We start from the raw sequence: 19,547 nt of genomic DNA on the forward strand, positions 1-19,547 counted from the left end.
TAGAGGCTCTGCAAGACCTTCCTTCCTTCCTTCCTTCCTTCCTTCCTTCCTTCCTTCCTCCCTCCCTCCCTCCCTCCCTCTCTCTCTCTCCTTCCTCCCTCCCTCCCTCTCTCTTTCCTTCCTTCTTTCTTTCCCTCTGATTCACCACTCACAAAGCTTTCCCCCTGCAGGTGGGGATTTTTTTTTCCTATTGTTGTTGCTATTGTTGTTGTTATTGCTGTTGTTACTGTTGTATAGGACAGACAGAAATGGAGAGAGGAGGGGAAGACAAGGGGAGAGAAAGATAGATACCTGCAGACCTGTTTCACTGCTTGTGAGGCGATCCCCCTGCAGGTGGGGAACTGGGGGCTCAAACTGGGATCCTTGAGCCGGACCTTGTGCTTCACACTATGTGCCCTCAAGCTAGTGTGCCACTGTCTGGCCCCCCTGAAAGATATTTCTAATATTCTTCACTAACCGCATCCTACCCTGGTTGGTTCCAAACTACATGAGAACATCTGACACTGCAGTTGTGTTCAGACTGGTGACGGTATGTCTCCTTTCCTGTGCTTCCTGATGTCACCCTATCCCCCTTATCCCCGAGTCTCCCTGAGAGAAGCGGTCAGTCGATGTGGACAGTGTGTGTGTGGGGGGGGGGAGGGGGTGGGCGGGCGGGCGGTCAGGAGGTAGGTGAGGCTGGCAGAAGTGTAACCCTCTGAGCAGACAGGCCAGGGCCCTTCCCGCCAAAGCTCCAGAGGGCACCTGTAGAACTCAGCTTCATCACAGCCAGGAAAAAGAGACAGCAGCAAGAGTAAGTGGCATCAGTATGAGAACGAAAAGAAAACAATAAAGAAAATCAAGACCTTTTTATGTTGTTGTTGTTCACTTTCCCCCTGGGTCTTGCTTACCCGCTAAGGACACCGAGAACCAAGTTAAGTACAAAAAATGACCCTATGATGATTAGTGTAACAAAATAGATCCAGGGCCAGTCCCTTCCTACGGCATCATTGACCTGGAAGAATGGAATGATAGTTAGTGCAGCACACGCACAGCTGAGCACGGCCGAGTGCCCAGCGCCCAGCGCCTGGCCCGGGTGCCGGCCAGGGATCCTCGGGGAGCAGGGGAGTGCACAGAGGAGGCCGAATCACCCACTCGACTCAGTGGGTCAGAATCTGTGGTTGGGTGGAGCTGGTCTGGGGGGCTTTCCCCACGAGGATCTGGGCGGTGGGCGCGGTGGGTCAGACCCAGGCCCTTGCTCAGCTGCGTGGGAACAGGACGACGTAGAGACGGTCAGCTTACCCGCTCAGCACACCGAGAACCAGATTTAGAACGAAAAAGGATCCAAAGATGACCAGACTGACAAAATACACCCAGGGTAACTCATAGCCCATAGCATCCTGCATCTGGAAAGAGGAAGATGAGTTAGGAGGACAGAGAAGCGGAAGTAAGGTGTGGGAGAGCAGGCCAGGGGGCCACATGTGCGGGAGCAACCCGGGTGCTAGGCTGGGGTCCTCCTGTGTGGCTGAGGGGCCCTCGCCACTGGCGCCTCCTGGATCCAGAATCCTGCCCCCAGATTGTGTCCAGGGACCTCTGCTGTGGAAGCAGAACCTATGTTCCGTTGCCTCCCCTTTCCCGCCTTTCCTTCCTTCCTTCCTTCCTACCTTCCTTCCTTCCTTCCTTCCTTTTTTCCTTCCTTCCTTCTTTCCTTCCTTCCTTTTTTCCTTCCTTCCTTTTTTCCTTCCTCTCTTTCCCTCTCTTCTCTCATCTTTCTTTCCTTCCTTCCTTTCTTTCTTTTTTCTTCCTTCCTTTCTTTCCCTCTCTTTCTTTCCCTCCCTTCTCTCTCCTTTCTCACTTCTTTCTTTCTCTCTCCTTTCTCACTTCTTTCTCTCTTCTCTCCTCTTTCTTTCCCTCCCTTTTCTGTCTTTTTCCTTTCTCTCTTTTCTCCCCTTTCTCTCTCTCCTTCTTTCTTTCCCTCTCTCTTCTCTCTCTGGGAGGGAGGGAGGGGAGAGAGAGATTTCACAGCACAGAAGCTTCCTTGAATGTGACGGGGGCTGGGCTTGAACCTGGGTTGCACATATCGCAAAGTAGCGCACTATCCAAGTGAGTTGTCTTGCCAGCCTTTTCTGTTATTTATTTATTTATTCAGGACAGAAAACCACCTCCCTCAAAACTCCTAAATTCCTCCTGTAAGAAGATAGGTCAGCTAACAAACAAAGTCTCGCTGTTTCTTTCAGCTGACTTGGGTCTGTGTGGCCTGTAGATGTCTCACTGCACCTTCCAGGCACCACCCTGGCTTTGGGTGTGGAGACCTTAAGCTCTTCCTGAGGTGCATGGAGTTCCAGAAGTTTCTGCTCAGGGTGGGAAAGGAGACCCGCCTGAGGGGCTTGCCACCTGCCTCAGGAGCTGAGTCCAGAGTTAGAGGTGAGCCTCCCATAGGGCAGGTGCCAAGGGTGGGGACAGCCGTGGCTCTGCTTTCTCTTCCTGACATACCCTTGGTCCTCGTCACCCTGCCTTTCTGGGCGCTACCGCTATGACGAGGGGACGCCCCACAGTAAAGTGTGCGAGTCCCTCAAGGTGCCACAGGCTCTCACCAGGAGTCTCTAGAAAGCTCCTTAGAAATCTGCATGTAGAGCTAGGTGCACATGTCAGAGTGTCAGAGTGAGTGCACATGTTCCCGAGTGCAAGGCCCTGAGTTCAAGCCCTGGTCCTGGAAGCTTCATGGACAGTGAAGCAGTGCTCTATGTCTCTCTCTCTCTCTCTCTGCATTTATCAGAATAAAAGGGGAAGGAAAATGAAGATAAAAAAGAGAATGAAGAGAAAAGCACTAGAGTCATTTTGTAGACACTGAGCCCCAGCAATAAGGGTGACAAAAAAAAAAGAAAAGAAAAGAAAGAAAATGACATCAAAATAATAATAATCATAAATAGGGGTCAGGCGGTAGCTCAGTGGGTTAAGCGCATGTGGCACGAAGCACAAGGACCAGCATAAGGATTCCGGTTCGAGCCCCGGCTCCCCACCCACAGGGTGGTCACTTCACAGGCAGTGAAGTAGGTCTGCAGGTATCTATCTCTCTCTTCCCCTTTCTGTCTTCTCTTCCTCACTCCATTTCTCTCTGTTCTATCTAACAATGACGACATCAACAACAATAACAATAGCTACAACAACAATAAAAAACAAGGGCAACAAAAGGGAAAATAAATAATTAAAAATTAAAATAATAATAATTATAATAATAAAGAAATAAGTATACACATTGTGGTCCCAGAGGTGGCTCAGTGGATAAAGTGCTTGAATTGCCAAGTTCCACCCCCAGCATCAGATGTGTCAGGGTGATGTTCTGATTCTCTGCCCCCTCCACCCATTAGTAATAAAGAAATAAAAAAAACATATGTACTTAGCCAGGCCCCTAAACATCTCAGGGTGAATCAATGGCCCATGACCCCATGATTGAACAAGCCCTCTGGTGAGTCTGAAAGTCTCTGAGAGACATGACACTCTTTTCTTTCTCTAATAATTAAAAAAACATTTTTTGGTATTACCTTTACTTTATTTATTGGATAGAGACAGTCAGAAATTGAGAACAGAGGGACAGGTAGAGAGTAAGAGAGACAGAGAGACACCTACAGCTCTGCTTCACTACTTGTGAGGCTTTCCTCCTGAAGGTGGGGGCTTGAACCTGGGTCCTTAAGTACTGTAACATGTATCATCAATCAGATGCGTCACCACCTGGCCCCAGGAATCTCTCTTCTTTTCTTTTCTTTTTTTAAAAAAAGATTTTATTTATTTATTAATGATAAAGATAGGGGGAGAGAGAGAAGGAACCAGACATCACTCTGGTACATGCCAGGGATTGAACTCAGGACCTCATGCTTGAGAGTCCAGTGCTTTATCCACTGCACCACCTCCCGGACCACCTATTTTCTTTTCTTTTCTTTTTTCTTTTTTTTGCCTCCAGGGTTAATACTGGGGCTTGGTGTTTGCACTGTGAATCCACTGCTCCTAGTGGCCATTTTTTCCATTTTTACTGGATAGGACAGAGAGAAATTGAGAGAGGAAGGGGAAGGTGGGGGAGGGGAGAGAAATACAGACACCTGAGACCTGCTTCACTGCTTGTGAAGCGTCCCTGCTGCAGGTCAGGGCAGGGTGGGGCGGGCCGGGGGGGGGGGGGCCTCGAACTTGGATCCTTGTGCTTAGTACTATGTGCCCTTAACTGGGTGAACCGCTGCCCTCCTCCCTGTCTCCCTTTCTGTATCTCACTGTCTATTAAAGTAGAGGGGAGAGAGTACAATGGTTCTGAAAAAGGGTCTGTGAGGAACGCACCACCTTTCGTTTTGTTTCTTGTTCCCCCTCTTTTTCCTTGGCCACTTACTTTGGGTGCAGCCTACAATGGGGCGTGGCAATAAAGGAGGAAAGGGCCTGGGGTGGGGAAGTGGAGGTCTGAAGCCAGCTGGATAGAGCAGGGGTGGGGATGGTGGCAGCCTCAGTTGAACTCACCCCTTACAGTGCACAAAGATGTGCGTTCAAGGCCCAGTCCCCAGCTGGAGGGTGGGGGAGACTTTGTGAGTGAGGAAACAGGTCTGCAGGTGTCTTTCTTTCTCTCTCTGTCTTTCCCTCCCCCTTTACAATTTTTCTAGCCTAGTCTCTATAAAATACAGGGGGAAAAAGAGGTGGTGGGGGGAGAATGGCTGTCAGGAGTGGTGGATTTGCCCTACAGGCACCAAGCCCCAGGGGTAGCCTCAGAGCCCTACCCCCACTAGGGAAACTGGAAACAGGCTGGGGGTTTGGATCCATCTGCTAACACCCATGTCCAGCAGAGAAGCAGTGACAGAAGCCAGAACTCCCACCTTTGCTCCCCATACAGAATTTGGGTCCATGTTCCCAGAGGGATAAAGAGTAGAGAATCTTCCCATGGAGGGGATGGACAGGGAACTCTGGAGGTAGGAACTGTATGGAATGGTACCCCTGTGATCTTACATCCTTGTTAATCATTAAATAGCTAATAAAATGTTAAAAACAAACAAATAAATAAATGAAGGCTTTTTTTTTTAATAACCCCAATTCCCAGCAACCTCATGTAGAGATGGAGTCACTCAGGTCCTGTGACAGCCCTGGAGGGCCTGTTTCTCATGCTGCAATAAGGAGCCGTTTTAGTCTTTCTTTTTTTTTTTTTTTTTGTCTCCAGGGTTATTGGCTGGGGCTCGGTGCCTGCACTATGAATCCACTGCTCCTGGAGACTTTTTTCCCCTTTTGTTTCCCTTGTTGTTTTATTATTGTTATTATTACTATCATTGTTATTGTTCTCATTGGTGTCGGACAGGATGGAGAGAGGAGGGCAAGACAGAGATGGGGAGAGAAAGATAGACACCTGCAGACCTGCTTCACCACTTGTGAAGTGACCCCACTGAAGGTGGGGAGCCAGGGACTTGAACTGGGATCCTTATGCCAGTCCTTGCACTTTGTGCCATGTGCACTTAATCAGCTGCGCTATCCCCCTCCCCTCATTTCAGTCTTTCTAAGGTGACCAGGGGACCTTGATAACCTTCAGGTCCCAGGGACAAGAAGCACAGCCCCAGGCTTTGCAGAAGCAGCACCCAGATGGCTTGAGGTTTGCTCTCGGCTGGGGCAGCCCAGTCCAGCTCCCAGGTGCCATGTACCCGGCTCTGGCTGCTCTCTGTGCCTGAGGAGTGCTCCCTCTTCTCCTGGGCCCTTGCCCTCCCCAGCTGAGATAAATGTCTTCATGTGTCTCCTGTCTCCAGTTAGATCCTGACTCTCTGAGCCCAGCTTTCTCCATTCCCGAGGCCCCCTGATCAGTCCTGGGAACGCATGACTTCACCAGTGAGCGGCTGTGAAGCTCACTTGCTGAAAGCCACGCTCTGAGAAACACTGGCTTGAGCTCTTGGCATGCTGATGAACCACCAGTTCATCTTTTAGATAACACACCCTCTGTCTACAGCAGTCAGGGGACTGTGAGGCTATACACTGATGGATAAAATGGCAGATCAAAAGCCAAAGACCAGGACTGCTGAATTAGTTCACTCAGATAGCGTGCTACTTTGCCATGTACATGACCCAAATTTGAGCCCAGCTCCTTCCTACAGCACTGAAGGAAACTCCAGTGCTGTGGTGTCTTCCTGTCTGTCTGTTTTATCTATCTATCTATCTATCTATCTATCTATCTATCTATCTATCTACCTACCTACCTACCTACCTACCTACCTACTTATCTATTTATCCATCTTCCTGACAATAAAAGCCAAGGGCCATTGGGATCCTAAAGAAAACCCAACACTTTCCCACTTGGGTTCATTTATTTATTTATTTTACCAAAGCATTGCTCAGCTCTGGTTTATGGTGGAGCAGGGGATTGAATCTGGGACTTTGGAGCACCAGAGTCTCTTAGCATAACCATTATGCTACCCGCTCCCCAACCCCTCCCAACTTGGAATCCAATAGACTCCAGGATGCCGTTTCTGGGTTACATGAGGATTCTTTTTAAAAATCAAGGGAATCTGACTCCACCTCTTCTGTCTCACTGAAGTGGTGCCTCACATTCTATATCCTCCCATGAAAAGTGGTGGCAAGACTAGGCTGAATACCTGCATTCAACCTGCTCAGATGTGAACGATTTCCGTGATAATCAAGAGTCAGTTGCCAGAACTAATGGTAAATATTTGTGACTCCCTCTAAATGTGGGAGTTTCTTGGACTCTCTTCCCAGATCTGTGAGTGAGGTGGCAAGAGAATAGGCAGAGAGCTGATAACTGGCTTTTGAAAGGTTGAATGATTGGACTTTGGTTGCTTTCCTCACTCTTGTGCTGAATCAGGATAAACCCAAAGCTAAAGAAGACACTACTTGTTTGTTTGCTCTGTTTTCCCTCCAGTTGCTGGGGCTCTACCAGCACTACGAATCCACTGCTCCTGGCAGCCATTTTCCCATGTTATTGGATGTGACAGAGAGGAATTGAGTGAGGAGGGAAGACAGAGAGGGAGAGAGAACGAGAGACACCAGCAGACCTGCTTCACTGCCTGTGAAGCAACCCCTCCTGCAGGTGGGGAGGCCGGGACTCAAATCCGGATCCTTGCAGGTGTTCTGGCACTTAGTACTATGTGCCCTTAACCAGATGCACCACCGCTAGGCCCCAGAAGACACCATTTGTGAATGTGGACATCGCTGTAAGTATTCTTTAGGATCTTATTTTCAGGTTCAATATCTAGTCTCTGGATCAGTAGAATTAGCCATGGGAGATGCATGGGGTCCGGCAAAAGGAAGCCCCATTCTGCTGATGGTGATAGCTCTGGATCCAGGAAAAAAAAAAAAACAGCAACCATAGAACTTCGTGGGACTGCCACTGGCCACACAGCATTCTACTCTAATAAAATGACTAAGCAAATATGAGCGGGGCAGTAGCTTGCCTGGTTGAGCACACACATTACCATGAGCAAGGGTTTAAGTCCCTGGTCTCCTCCTGCAGGGGAGAAGCTTCACTAGTGGTGAAGCAGTGTTCCCTCTGCCTCTTCCTCCCTCCCTCCCTCCCTCCCTTTCCCTCTCCCTCCCCCTCTCCCTCTCCCCCCTCCTTTACTCTTGATCTCTCTCTGTCTCTAGCCAATAAGTAAATAAATATTTAAGAATGGTTTAAATAATGGACTTCTAGCTTCTTCCCACCCGAAGATCCCTAATTTCCTCTACTCTATTCCTACCTTTGGGTTCCTGTTTATAAAAAAATTTGTCCTGCTTTATATCTTACTGTCTTCCAACCACCAAACTGCAGGTGCTACCATGATGCCATCCTGACTTCCCTGGGCAGACAACCTCACCAATGTGTCCTGGAACCTCCCCTCCCCAGAGCCCTGCCCCACTAGGGAAAGATAGAAACAGGCTGGGGTTGTGGATCCACCTGCCAACACCCATGTCCAGCAGAGAAGCAATTACAGAAGCCAGACCTCTTACTTTCTGCACCCCATAAAGAATTTTGGTCCATACTCCCAGAGGGATAAAGAATAGGGAAGCTTCCAGTGGAGGGAATGGGAAAGGGAACTCTGGTGGTGGGAACTGTGTGGACTTGTACCCCAGTGGTCTTGTTAATCATTTGAAATCATTCATAAAAAATAATGGAAAGACAGGCCCCCAAATGCTGTGTGTCTCACAGTCAGCTGAGTGGTCTGGAGGAAGAGAGTACCAGGTGCGTGGAGGTGGAAAGAACCCTGTCGAGGAGGACGAGGAGGGATTCGGAGGCCCTGAGTCCTCAGCGTGCAGGACAGGTATTCTACGTGCTGAATGTTTCTGCACTGTCTCCCCTGTGAACTTCCCCAGGGCTTCCTAGCCCCAGTCGGGGAGGAGGGGCAGGGCTAGCTGAAGTGCTGGTCACAAAGCCAGCATTGAGCAGACACTCAAGGGATATGTTTATTTCATTGATTCCAATATGGCTACCATGAGGGAGACCATGTCTGTGGAAGCTAATGGCCACCTTGACTCAGACTCAGTAAGGTCTTTATGAAGGCAGGTGCCCAGGCCAAACAAGGCATGTCTTTTTTTGTTGTTGTTGTTCTGACTTATTAACCTTTAGTGATTTATGTAAATCAATATACATATATATTTATTTCACTTGACCTTTTTAAATTAGTGATTTAATATTGATTTACAAAATCACAAGATAACGGGTATAATTCCACACTGTTCCCACCACCAGAGTTCTGTATCCCCAATCTCTCCATTGGAAGCTACAGCAGGTCTCTTAAGGCTGCAGATATGGGTTGACTATTATTTCTACAACCATCTGTCTATATTTGTATAGATTCTTCTCCTTTTTTTTTTCAGAGGTCCCATCTTCTCTTCCTTTCTAAGTCACACCTACACCTGTTACTACTTCTGAATGTCCTTCTATTCTCCCTCTTCTCTCTCCAGGTCCTGATGGAGTTGGAGTTCAGAGCCCATTGGTCATCTTCTCCTAACACTTCTCCCCCTCTGGGAGTATGGACCAAAATTCTTTATGGGGAGCAGAAGGTGGTAGTTCTGGCTTCTGTCATTGCTTCTCCGCTGGATATGGGTGTTGGCAGGTGGATCCACACCCCAGCCAAGTGATGAAGCAGGGCTGCAGCTGTCTCTATCTCCCCCATTTTCCTCTGGCTGTCTCTGTCCGATAAATAAATAAAGAAATAAAATTAAAAGAAAAAAAATTTAAAAGATAGGGGGCCGGGTGGTGGGACACCTGGCTGAGTGCACATGTTACAATGCGCGAGGACCCGGGTTCCAACCCTGGAGGGGAAAGCTTTTTGAGCAGTGAAGCAGGGCTGCAGGTGTCTCTCTTCCTCTCTATCCCCCCTTTCCTCTAGATTTCTGGCTGTCTCTGTCCAATAAATAAATAAACAAACAAACATAATTAAAATAAAAAATCTAAAAGAGAGGGAAGGCTGACACTTTGTGTTTGATTCCACTGTCCTACTTAATGTCAAACACATTCTGAGTGTAAATAGAAGGACTTACCCAGAAGCCATGGCCCAAGGAAACTCACTCCCTACATCTGAGTCCTGGCTTTGTTTCCAGACCCTCAGCCTCCTCCACCTCCTTACTCTTTCACCTGAATAACTTATAGAGTGGGCCAGAACAAATGTCCTAAACTAACACTCCAGCTAGTTGGGACCTTAACTCAATCTGTGCCCAGCAGCTTTCAGAACTGAGGCCACTTATTCAAGTGCTGTTAGACCAAATTCATTTTTACTTTTAGTCCACTAGCTCCTCAGACTCGTCACCGTGGGGTGACATGATGGATGGAAGAGAAGAGAACTTTGACTAGCTGTTGGTCACAGCAGGAGCCAGTGGCCTCTCTGGTCCTTGTAATCCCAGGCTACATCGAGTGGCTAAGTGCAAGGCTTCTGTAGATTAAGGTGACTTTTTCTCTCACCCAGAGGATGCTGTTCAGGGGGTCAGGCAGTGGTTCGTTCACCTGGTTAAACGCACATAGTACTAAGCTCAAGAACCTGCACAAGGACCCAGGTTCAAGCCCTCAGCTTCCCACCTGCAGGGGGGATGCTTCATAAGTGGTAAATCAAGTCTGTAGGTCTCTCTCTCTCTCTCTTTCCCCTCCTCTCTCAATTTCTCCCTGTCCCTATCCAATAAAATGGAAGCAATGGCCGCCAGAAGAAGTGGATTCATAGTGCTGTCACTGAGCCCTAGCTATAACCCTAGTGGCAAAAAAAAAAAAAAAAGATGGTGTTCAGAATGAACCCTAGCTCTGGACTTTCCACATGCTGTCATACTTAGAAATCATGGCTCTTCTCAAATCTTGGCGAAGTATGTCCTAGGCTTGAAGACAACACGTTCTGAGTGGAAGCCCATGCCTACCCAGTCCCCAAGCCTAGTGGAAACTATCTACCTATCCTGGATCAAACCCAGTGATACCCAAGCAGTGCCACACATACTCCACAGGCTTGGCCTCCAGGTGTCTCAAACTCTAGCTTTGGCATGAGCACCCCTGGCAAGACCTCTGTCCCCAACACACATCCCAAGGGGCTAACACTTGTGTCACTTTGGAGTGAAGCCTGTGACTCTGGACATAGAGAGGGAGAGACCCATGTGTTGGGCTAAAGCACTTGGGGATTAGAGAAGCGGCAAGGAAGAGGCATGCTGAAAGGGCAGGAAGGAAGAAAGGAAGAAGTAGCTACAGAAGGTCTAGCAGTTGAGGTATGGTCTAAAAGCAGGCATATTGGGCTGGGCAGGGCCTTCCTCAAAAACACCCAGTAGGAGGCTCTGATTTAGTTTGGTGGGTGTGCACTCCCTCAGACATACACCATGACCACTGTAGAAGGTTGAAGAGAGGCATCTCTCATGAACCTGGGCTGCTCTGTTCACCTCTGACACATCTTTCTTCTCCACCCTGTGCATGACGGCAACCCTCCCCAAGGGGGAGAAAGCACAACACAGCTGCTGAAAATTGGTGGTTGCTCTCCTGAGCTTCTCCCAGCTCTTCACTCTGACTGTCACCATGACAGTATTTCTTTGGGCTCCATATGGCTTGGGGTGGTGGTGGGGGTGGGGCTGGGGGGGTACATGGATGATTTGTAGTTGGGGAGAGGGACGAAGGGAGGGAGAGATGGAAGGAACATCACCAAAATATATCAGGGCCGTCAGCAAAGTAAATTATACCTATCCCCCTCCCCAGCCCTGCACCCACTCACCCACCCACCCACCCACCCAGCCTTCCAGTTGATGCATTGGGAGGGGTTGCCATAGCAACCCAAGGCCTGGGCTTGAAGCTCCGGTGAGGATGCTTCAAAGCACAGCTTCAAAAACAATCACATGTTTTGTGGGCCACAGGCAGAGACTTCCCTTCTGCAGAATATCTCTGTCCAACATCAGAGGACCCAGTTGAGGCCCTCAGGAATGCATTTTGTTTAGGTGAATGAAATAAATCTGCCCAAGTGAAACATAAGGAACTCCCTCTGTCTTGGACATTTTCAGAACCAGATTCTTAGGGAGCACAGACCCCAGAAAGGGGTTCTAGTGTTTCACCTGGGTTGAGGGAGAGGACACTGGGCCTTCATATTTTTTGAAAAGTAGCCCACTGTCTCTGTCTGGCTCTATTGCATGGACCCTCACTGTACCGCTGTTCAGTCTAGAAGGGGCCTGCTTCCTCAGATGGAGCTTGCCAGACTGAACTGGATGCTATTTATGTCAAGGAATGCTCAGAAATTGTTGGTTGGGTCCATGGTACCTAGATAAGTGCAAGTAGTCTCTTGTATCAAGGTTCATATCTCCTAACAGTTTGGGGCTTTTCATCACATTGACTCTGAACAGGGAATCTGGGAAGACAAGGGTTTCAAATCAATAGGACATAGTATTTAGACAGGAGAGAGAGAGAGAGAGAGAGAGAGAGAGAGAATGAGAAATGTCCTGTATAGCATTTCTGTGCTGTCAGGAATCTCTCTCTCTTGGCACCAGCCCTGTTCCATGCGCCCCTGTTCGATATGCTTGTGTGTAGACTCTGTTCCCTAATCAGGATCCTAGACCATTTAGAAACTGGCTAAGTAAGCCTGATGATTTGCAAAATTTTGAGGTGGGATATATATATTTAAGACTGGCAACATGCACATTTCACCCAGTAACCAGAGAACAGGGTTGGCTCCTGGAGAACCACTTCTCTGGCCAGAGTAGAAAAGTCTACAAGGAATTCCATGTGTGTCCAAAAAATGGATTCAACTCTGCCAGCATGGGACAGCTCACATACTGTGTATAGGCTCTGTACAGGGACCAGGCTGTGGAAAATACGTACAGAAACTCAGACCCTGGCAAAGTAGGCTTGGCTGCTGGGAAGTCAGGGGAATCGTCACGACAATAGAAGACTGGCTGTTGACTGCTTGATGCCCAGGAAGCGGTATTTCTCAACAAGCCTCATATAACCAGCCTAATGTCTTGCTGGTGGGGAGAAGGATTTTGCTGTGTTTGACAGATGGATGGATGGATTGTTCTCAAATGCTCTGGTAAGAGTGACAAAGGAAATTAAAAAACACAGAGGGCCATCATGCTACCCAATTCAGTAAAGATGGCCTCTTCATCTAGGTTTGTCTTTAGAAGGGCTGGCCTGAATTTTCTCTCTAGAACTGAAATAAATCTGTATTCTAGATTTTTTTTTTTTTTTTTTTGAGAAGGAGGGCTAAGGGCAAAGGCAGAAAAGGATAAGAAGAAGGAACCCTATAACAAGAACTACAGCACAGAGTCTGCGGTTACTTTTTCGTAGAGCAGTCATGTCTTGCCAAGGTAGGACAAAGAGAGAATGTATCTCTCAGGCTGATGAGGGGAGGGCTTATTAGGGTAACTAGCTCATGCTCTGTTTCTCAGGCATGAGCCTGAGTCTGGAAGAAACCAAACACACTCAGTGAGCGGCCTGCCTAGTGTGGGGAGAGTGGGGAAGGGTGATGCCCAGAAAAGGCAGGCAGCCTCTGGGGGGGGTCCCTGCCTCAGCCAAAGTGGGGCTACTCACCCAGTAGAGCACGTCCGTCCAGCCCTCCATGGTGATGCACTGGAACACTGTCAGCATGGCGAAGGCAAAGTTGTCAAAGTTGGTGATGCCATGCTTGGGCCCATCCCAGCCAGGCCTGCACACTGTGCCATTCTGGCACTGCCGCCCATGGCCCGACTCCAGAGCACAAGGGGAAGGGTCATCTTCTGCTGGGACATCTCCAGTGGCCCGAAGAAAAAGAGAGATGTGGAGGGGAGGGTGGGTAAAGAGAAGAGAGAGAGAGAGAGAGATGTTAGGGAGAACAGGGACAGGGTGAGATTGACAGGCTGGGTGGAACAACTCTGCACAGTAACACGAACTCCCTTCTCCCCCCATGGATCAGGTGATGGGAGGAGCCAGGTGCATGTCAGGCTGCCATCAATTTAGATCATCCGTACTACCAACCAAGCAGTTGTGAAACTGCTTGACTTTTTTTTTATTCTTTTGCCTTTAGGGTTATCTTTGGGGCTCAGTGCCGATACTACAAATTCACTGCTCCTGGTGGTCATATTTTCCATTTTATTAGATAGGACAGAGAGAAATTGTGAGAGGAAGGGAGACAAAGGGGGAGAGAAAGAGAGACACCTTCATTGCTTGTGAAGCAACACCCCTGCAGGTGGGGAGCCGGGGCCTTGAACTGGGATCCTTGCGTGGGTCCTTGAACTTCATGCTATGTGTGCTTAACTGGATGCGTCAGTACCTGGCTCCCCTGTTTGACTTTTTAACCTGGTAGTGGATTCCAAAGTCAATAGGTCTATTGGTCATTTTGTTGTAAGATGTCAGAGCCAAGCAATCAATCCAAAAATAATGAGAAAGCAAACATTGTGACTGGGAAATAATAAGAAATTCCCTTTTTCCCTCTCCCTTCCTCTCTCCCTCCCTCCTTCCTTCCTTTCTTCTGTCTTCTTTCTCCTTCCTCCCATCCTTTCTGGGGCCTTAGAATGAGGACACACAATTTTCCAACAGACTCCACCCACCAGCACTTTTGGATGCCCTATGGGTCCATTCCACATCCCACGATGTGCAAGGCACTCTGTGGTGGCAATGTGGTAGGCAAAAGGCTAAACATGGCATTGAACTTCAGGGCACAAGGTCTCAAGGGAGCCACTTTGACTGTGAGGCCCGCGGACAGACACCACCTGAGGTGTGCTGTGTGTTGCATTGCCCTCGGCTCTCTCTAGAGCTGATGATGCCTTTCAGAAGAACAAAGCCATCTGACCTGTTGATGGGGACAGCGGGTGACACGGGAGACACCTCAGCAGACAGGGGTGTCTCATGATGCAGTGTGACCCAGGAAGTGTCTCAGGTAATTCCAGAGACACATAGCACTCGCTGCTCTTAGGAAGTCAACCACTGAAGAAGCACAATGTCTTGCATGTAGGTCACTAGTGACTTGAAGGACAATTTGATGGATCTCAAGATTCCCATCATGGCAAAGTCCTGACAAAGTCTTGATGTCCATTTGTAGATGGTCACAGTATGCAACCAGGACACCTTCTCCTCCAGCTCTAACAAACGAGACCAATGAACACAGCCGATCCTCCAGAGAGAGAGAGAGAGAGAGAGAGAGAGCACTGTGGGTCTTTAGTCAGAGGCCCTCAGAGATCCTTGTGTCCCACAGCAATGACAGATCTCTAGCTTTGTTTGGAAATAGGTCCCAGCATGCCTGTCTGTTGTCGGTCCTTGCTCGTATGCCTCCAGCAACCCGATCGCTTCTTACCTCTCTGTAGCACAGGATGGAAATTCCACACGAGCAGAATCAAAGACTATGTGGCATCCTGTGTTCCTTTTCTTTTGGCTTGGCATCGTGTCTTTTGAGATTTGCCTCCGTGGTTGCATTTATCAGTGCAGGCGGTTCCTTACTTTATATGAGCAGTAGATTTTTGCCTAATCCACATCCACCAAATAGCCTGCTGACTGGCATCCGGGTCTTCTCTAGGGTTGGCTTGGGGCTTTGTATTATGTGTGAGTCATAGAGCAATGACCCAGCTGTCAAAGTCTGAGTTACTAGTATTTGAACTGCTCAGGGGAATGATAGTGTCTCTGTCATTTTTTTTTTTCTCCTTTGGAAGGTTGATTCCCAAGAGGAATCTGTGTATGTCATCGACCTCTAAGTCAACTTCTGTGACATCCGAAGTTGTGGGATCTTTGGAGAGTTGGATGGCAGTTTAGACAAAGAAATGTTAGAAGAGGAGGGGAAGTGGACAGCTCAGGTTTGAAGCCATAAACTGGGGTGTGGCGAGTGGTGGTGCAACCAGTTAAACACACATTGTATGAAGTGCAAGGATCCACAGAAGGATCGGGGTTCCAGCCCTTCCAGCCCCACCTGCAGGGGAGACTTCACAAGCAGTGAAGCAGGTGTCTCTCATTCTCTCTTCCTCTCCAACTTCCCCCTCCTTTCTCAATTTCTCTCTGTCCTATCTAAGAAAATGGGAGAAAAATGGCTTCTAGGAGTAGTGGATTCATGGTGCCAATACTGAGGCCCAGCAATAACCATGAAGGCAAAAAAAAAAAAAAAAAGAAAAGAAATCTCTGTATAAGATAGCAGATGGGCCAGAAAAATAAGCTCACTTGGATGGTGTGTTGCTTTGCAATCTGCACAACACAAGTTTGAGTCTGGTCCCAGTCTCCTTCTCTCTCTCTCTCTCTCTCTCTCTCTCTGCCTCTAGCCACATGGTCTGGATCAGTGAAGCCTCAGAGATAACAAAAGTAATAGTAATAAAAGATAGCAGATGCCACTTCAGTAGTTCAAGGGAAACACTCTGCCTTCTGGGATCTTCATGAGCTGATTAAATAAGTCAAACAACAAGAGAAACACCAGGGAAGGGAAAATATTTCATAAGGCAGGTACATGGAGGGAGTGAAATGCAGGTGTCTCATTTTCCCTCTGCCTTTCTTTCCCTTTCTACCTCTCTCTGCCTCTCAATCTCTATCACAGAATAAAAGGCTGCCAATGTGTCTTGGAACCTCCCCTCCCCAGAGCCCTGCCCTACTAGGGAAAGACTAGGGATCCACCTGTCAATGTAGCCACTACTGCTCACATGACAGACAGAACAGCTCAGGCCTCAAGGCCTTGAGACCTTGTTCCCTGCAGTTCAGTATCATTTTTACCCTTTTATCTACTTATATTATCACCACAGAGTGCTTTGAACTCTGGGAATGCCTCATGGGATGTGGAATGGACCCACAGGGCATCCTAAAGTGCTGTGGATGGAATCTGTTGGAAAATGGTGTGCAAAGTGCTGTGGATGGAATCTATTGGAAAATGGTGTGAAAGAGTCAACAGTGTCCTCATTCTAATGTCCTGTTGTTAAGTATCTATGTATGCTTTACTCCAGAGAGAATGGGAGGAAGGAGAAAGAAGGGAATTAGTAAGAGAACTCCAAGGCTACAGAAATGAATAATCAGCACCTACATTTGAGAGTTGAGAGATTGGGGTGCTGGGCGGTGGCGCATCTGGCTAAGAGGACGTATTACCAAGCACAAGGACCCAGGTTCGAGCCCCTGGCTCCCCATCTGCCTGGAAGGATGCTTTAGGAGTGGTGAAGCAGGTCTGCAAGTATCTATCTCTCTCCCTCTCTATCTCCCCCTCTCTCAATTTCTCTCTGTCCTATCAAATAAAATGTAAAGATATGACCTCCAGAAGCAGTGAACTCATTGTGCTGGCACCAAGCCCCAGTGATAACCCTGGAGGCAAATAGGGAGAGGGAGAGAGAGAGAGAGAGCGAGCTGAAAACTCAAGAATCAAATAGATTATAAGTTCTGGGTTTTCACCTGAATGGCTTTCTAGAGTGGCAAATTCAGTCACTGTGACAAGAAAGTGGGAGAGAGATGAAAAAATAGACCAAAAAAGGCGAAAAAGTTATAGGAAGGTAACACAGTGGGGTAAGCAAAGAGAGGTGGTATTATTCTGGAGAGCTCAATTTTCTGTTTACTGTTAAAAAAAAAAAAAAAAGGTATCACAGGGCCAGGTGCTGGTGTACCCAGTAGAGTGCGCATGTTAACATACGTGAGGACCCAAATTTCAGCCATGGTCCCACCTGCGGGGGTGGGGGAGGGAGCCAAGAGCAGTGGAGTAGTGTTACAGGTGTCTTTCTCTCTCCCTGCTTCTATTTATAAGAAAAGGGGGGGGGGGAATGGCTGCCGGGAGGGGCGGAGTTTTCTTGCAAACATTCATGCCTCCGCAATAACCCTAGTGTCAAAAAACATGGAATAAAAATGGAATCAGAAATTAGGAGAGATTTTTCAAAAGAACATGGACTTCTGGGAGAATGCCCAATAAGGGTTCCAAAGAATAATTAATTACCAAAGACAAAAAAAAAAATCAGTCATGTTTTCTGCCCCTGACTCTTAGGAGTGAAGAGAATGACAGTGATTTCTCATTTCTAGATTACCGCCAATCTCTGGGGTAATGGCCATGCCTGGGAATGCTATTCAGAGTGGCCTGGCTCACAGCACCGCCAACAGATGGGCCACTTGGAGACAAAAGGCTCCAGCATATGGCGCTGTAGCTATTGATGGCCAATGATGGCGCCTCCCAGATTCCCCCAGGGACAAGAGGAAATGGCTTCTTCGGGACCACTTCTCCTAGGGGAATCAAAGAACAGCTGCGAGCAGAACAATGGTCTACCTGGCCAGCACCCCTCCTCCCCCCAGCACTCCTCTGGGGGAGCTGATGGGAAAGAAGGTTCAAGAGCCAAAGTATTTGAAAACCTCCAAGGGCATAAAAGTCACTGTCCGAATTGGTCTCCAGATGTAGTTTGATGTAAATGTTATCTAAAGAGTAACAGTACAACTTGTAGGCACTATGGTTTGGTCTGACTGGGCAGTAAAACACAGTGCTAGTTCTACCCAAAGTCTAAAATTCCCCCTTTTAATTTCTTTTAAAAAATTATCTTTATTTATTTATTGGATAGAGACAGCCAGAAATCAAGAGGGAAGGGGGTGATAGAGACAGAGAGAAATACCTGCAGCCCTGCTTCACCTCTAATGAAGCTTTCCCCCCTGCAGGTGGGCACCGGGGGTTTGAACCTGGGTCCTTGTGCATTGTGATATGTGCACTTAACCAGATGTGTCGTAGCCTGGCCCCTTATTTTATTTATTTTATATTGCCACCAAGCTTATCCACCAGGACTCAATGCCTGCACTATGAATCTACCACTCCTGGGGCCATTTATTTTTCCTTTTCTTCCTTCCCCTCCATTTTTTTTTTGAGAAGGAGAGAGACGCCTGCAGTACTGCTTCACCACTTACCAAGCTTTCCCTCTGTAAGTGGGGGGTCTGAGGCTTGGGGGATGGGACCTGGGTCCTTGCACCTTGTAATAAGTACGCTCAACCAGGTGTGCCACCACCTGGCCCCTTTTTTCTCTCTCTTAGACACACACACACACACACACAGAGGAAATGCAGAACTCTCCTAGACATACAGAGATTGGGTCTTCTACTCTCAAGGATGTGTCCAGAGTGTGTTCATATTCCTGCATCTCCCCTTGTGGGGTAGAGTGGGCCCTAGTTTGTCATCATGGAAGGTTCTGGAGAGGTAGTGGTGACTCTGGGTCATGGGTACACAGTAATGAGAGGGCAGCTTCTGTACCCATGCCTGGGCCCCAGCAGGGAGTCCCACTTCCTACAGAGAGCAAGGTCACTTCCCAGTTGGCTATTAATGGCAGGTGACACTATGGTCCATTTGGAGTTGACTTTTGTTTCTGGTGAGATAATGTGGCTCAGTTTCATTCTTCTACATGTTTCAACCCATTTTTCTAGCACCATTTATTGAAGAGAGCCTCCTTTCTTTATTTAATACTTTGGGCCCCCTTATCAAAAATTAGATGTCCATAGGTGTGGGGGGCTAGTTCTGGGCTTTCAGTTCTGTTCCACTGGTCTGTGTACCTATTTTTGTTCCAGTACCAGGCTGTTCTGATGATGATGGCCTTATAATATAGTTTGATTTCTGGCAGTGAGATGCCTCTATTTATGTTTCTTTTTCTCAAGATTGTTTTGGTGATTATAGGTGTTTTATGGTTCCAGATAAATGATTGTAATTTTTGTTCTATATTCTCTTAAAGAAACTTGGTGGGATCTTGATGGGTACTGAATTAATTTTGTATATGGCTCTGGGTATAATATTCATTTTGATGATATTAATTCTTCCAGTCCATGAGTATGGGATATCTTTCCATTTCTTTGTATCATTTCCTATTTCTTTGAATAATGACTCATAGTTTTCAGTATACAAGTCTTTCACTTCTTTGGCTAGGGCTGTGGTCCTCTGCTGGCCACCTCCATTGGTGTGTCAGTAAAAGTGACAGTGCACCAGGCTGTGTGGGGACACAGAGAAACGCTTCCCATCCTGTGACCTGATACCACTGATGGTATGATAAGAGATACCAATCAGTTCCAGTCAACCTCAAGGGTTTCCTCCTATCACAGAACCTCAGCAGAGCCTGCTACCCAGAGGGTCACCTGCTCGGTCTTCCCCTCCAGGTCCTAGGGTGCTGTTCCCTCTGACTCCATGGCTAAGGTGCCCTCTGTATGCTGCCCCACTAGGGTGGAGCTGGATGGTGAATCACACAAGGTC

General features: G+C 47.9%; 1 protein-coding gene across 22 annotated transcripts in view; it reads right to left on the minus strand.

Moving 5' to 3' along the window:
• The window catches only part of CACNA1C (calcium voltage-gated channel subunit alpha1 C), a 506,000-nt gene that overhangs the window by 162,368 nt on the left and 324,085 nt on the right, over positions 1–19,547 (minus strand). For 13 of the 22 annotated variants that reach the window (XM_060191492.1, XM_060191473.1, XM_060191472.1 and 10 more), the window contains exons 7-8: positions 12,953–13,149; positions 888–991 (exon numbers count right to left, since the gene is read on the minus strand). In XM_060191492.1, coding sequence (XP_060047475.1) covers positions 888–991; positions 12,953–13,149 — 301 coding nt within the window. Of the gene's footprint in view, positions 1–887; positions 992–1,278; positions 1,383–12,952; positions 13,150–19,547 lie in introns of all 22 variants that reach the window. The other 9 variants (XM_060191475.1, XM_060191486.1, XM_060191484.1 and 6 more) reach the window with 2 other exon arrangements.

The sequence above is a fragment of the Erinaceus europaeus genome, chromosome 5 (genome assembly GCF_950295315.1).
Source record: "Erinaceus europaeus chromosome 5, mEriEur2.1, whole genome shotgun sequence".
In the NCBI taxonomy this organism is placed as follows: domain Eukaryota; kingdom Metazoa; phylum Chordata; class Mammalia; order Eulipotyphla; family Erinaceidae; genus Erinaceus; species Erinaceus europaeus.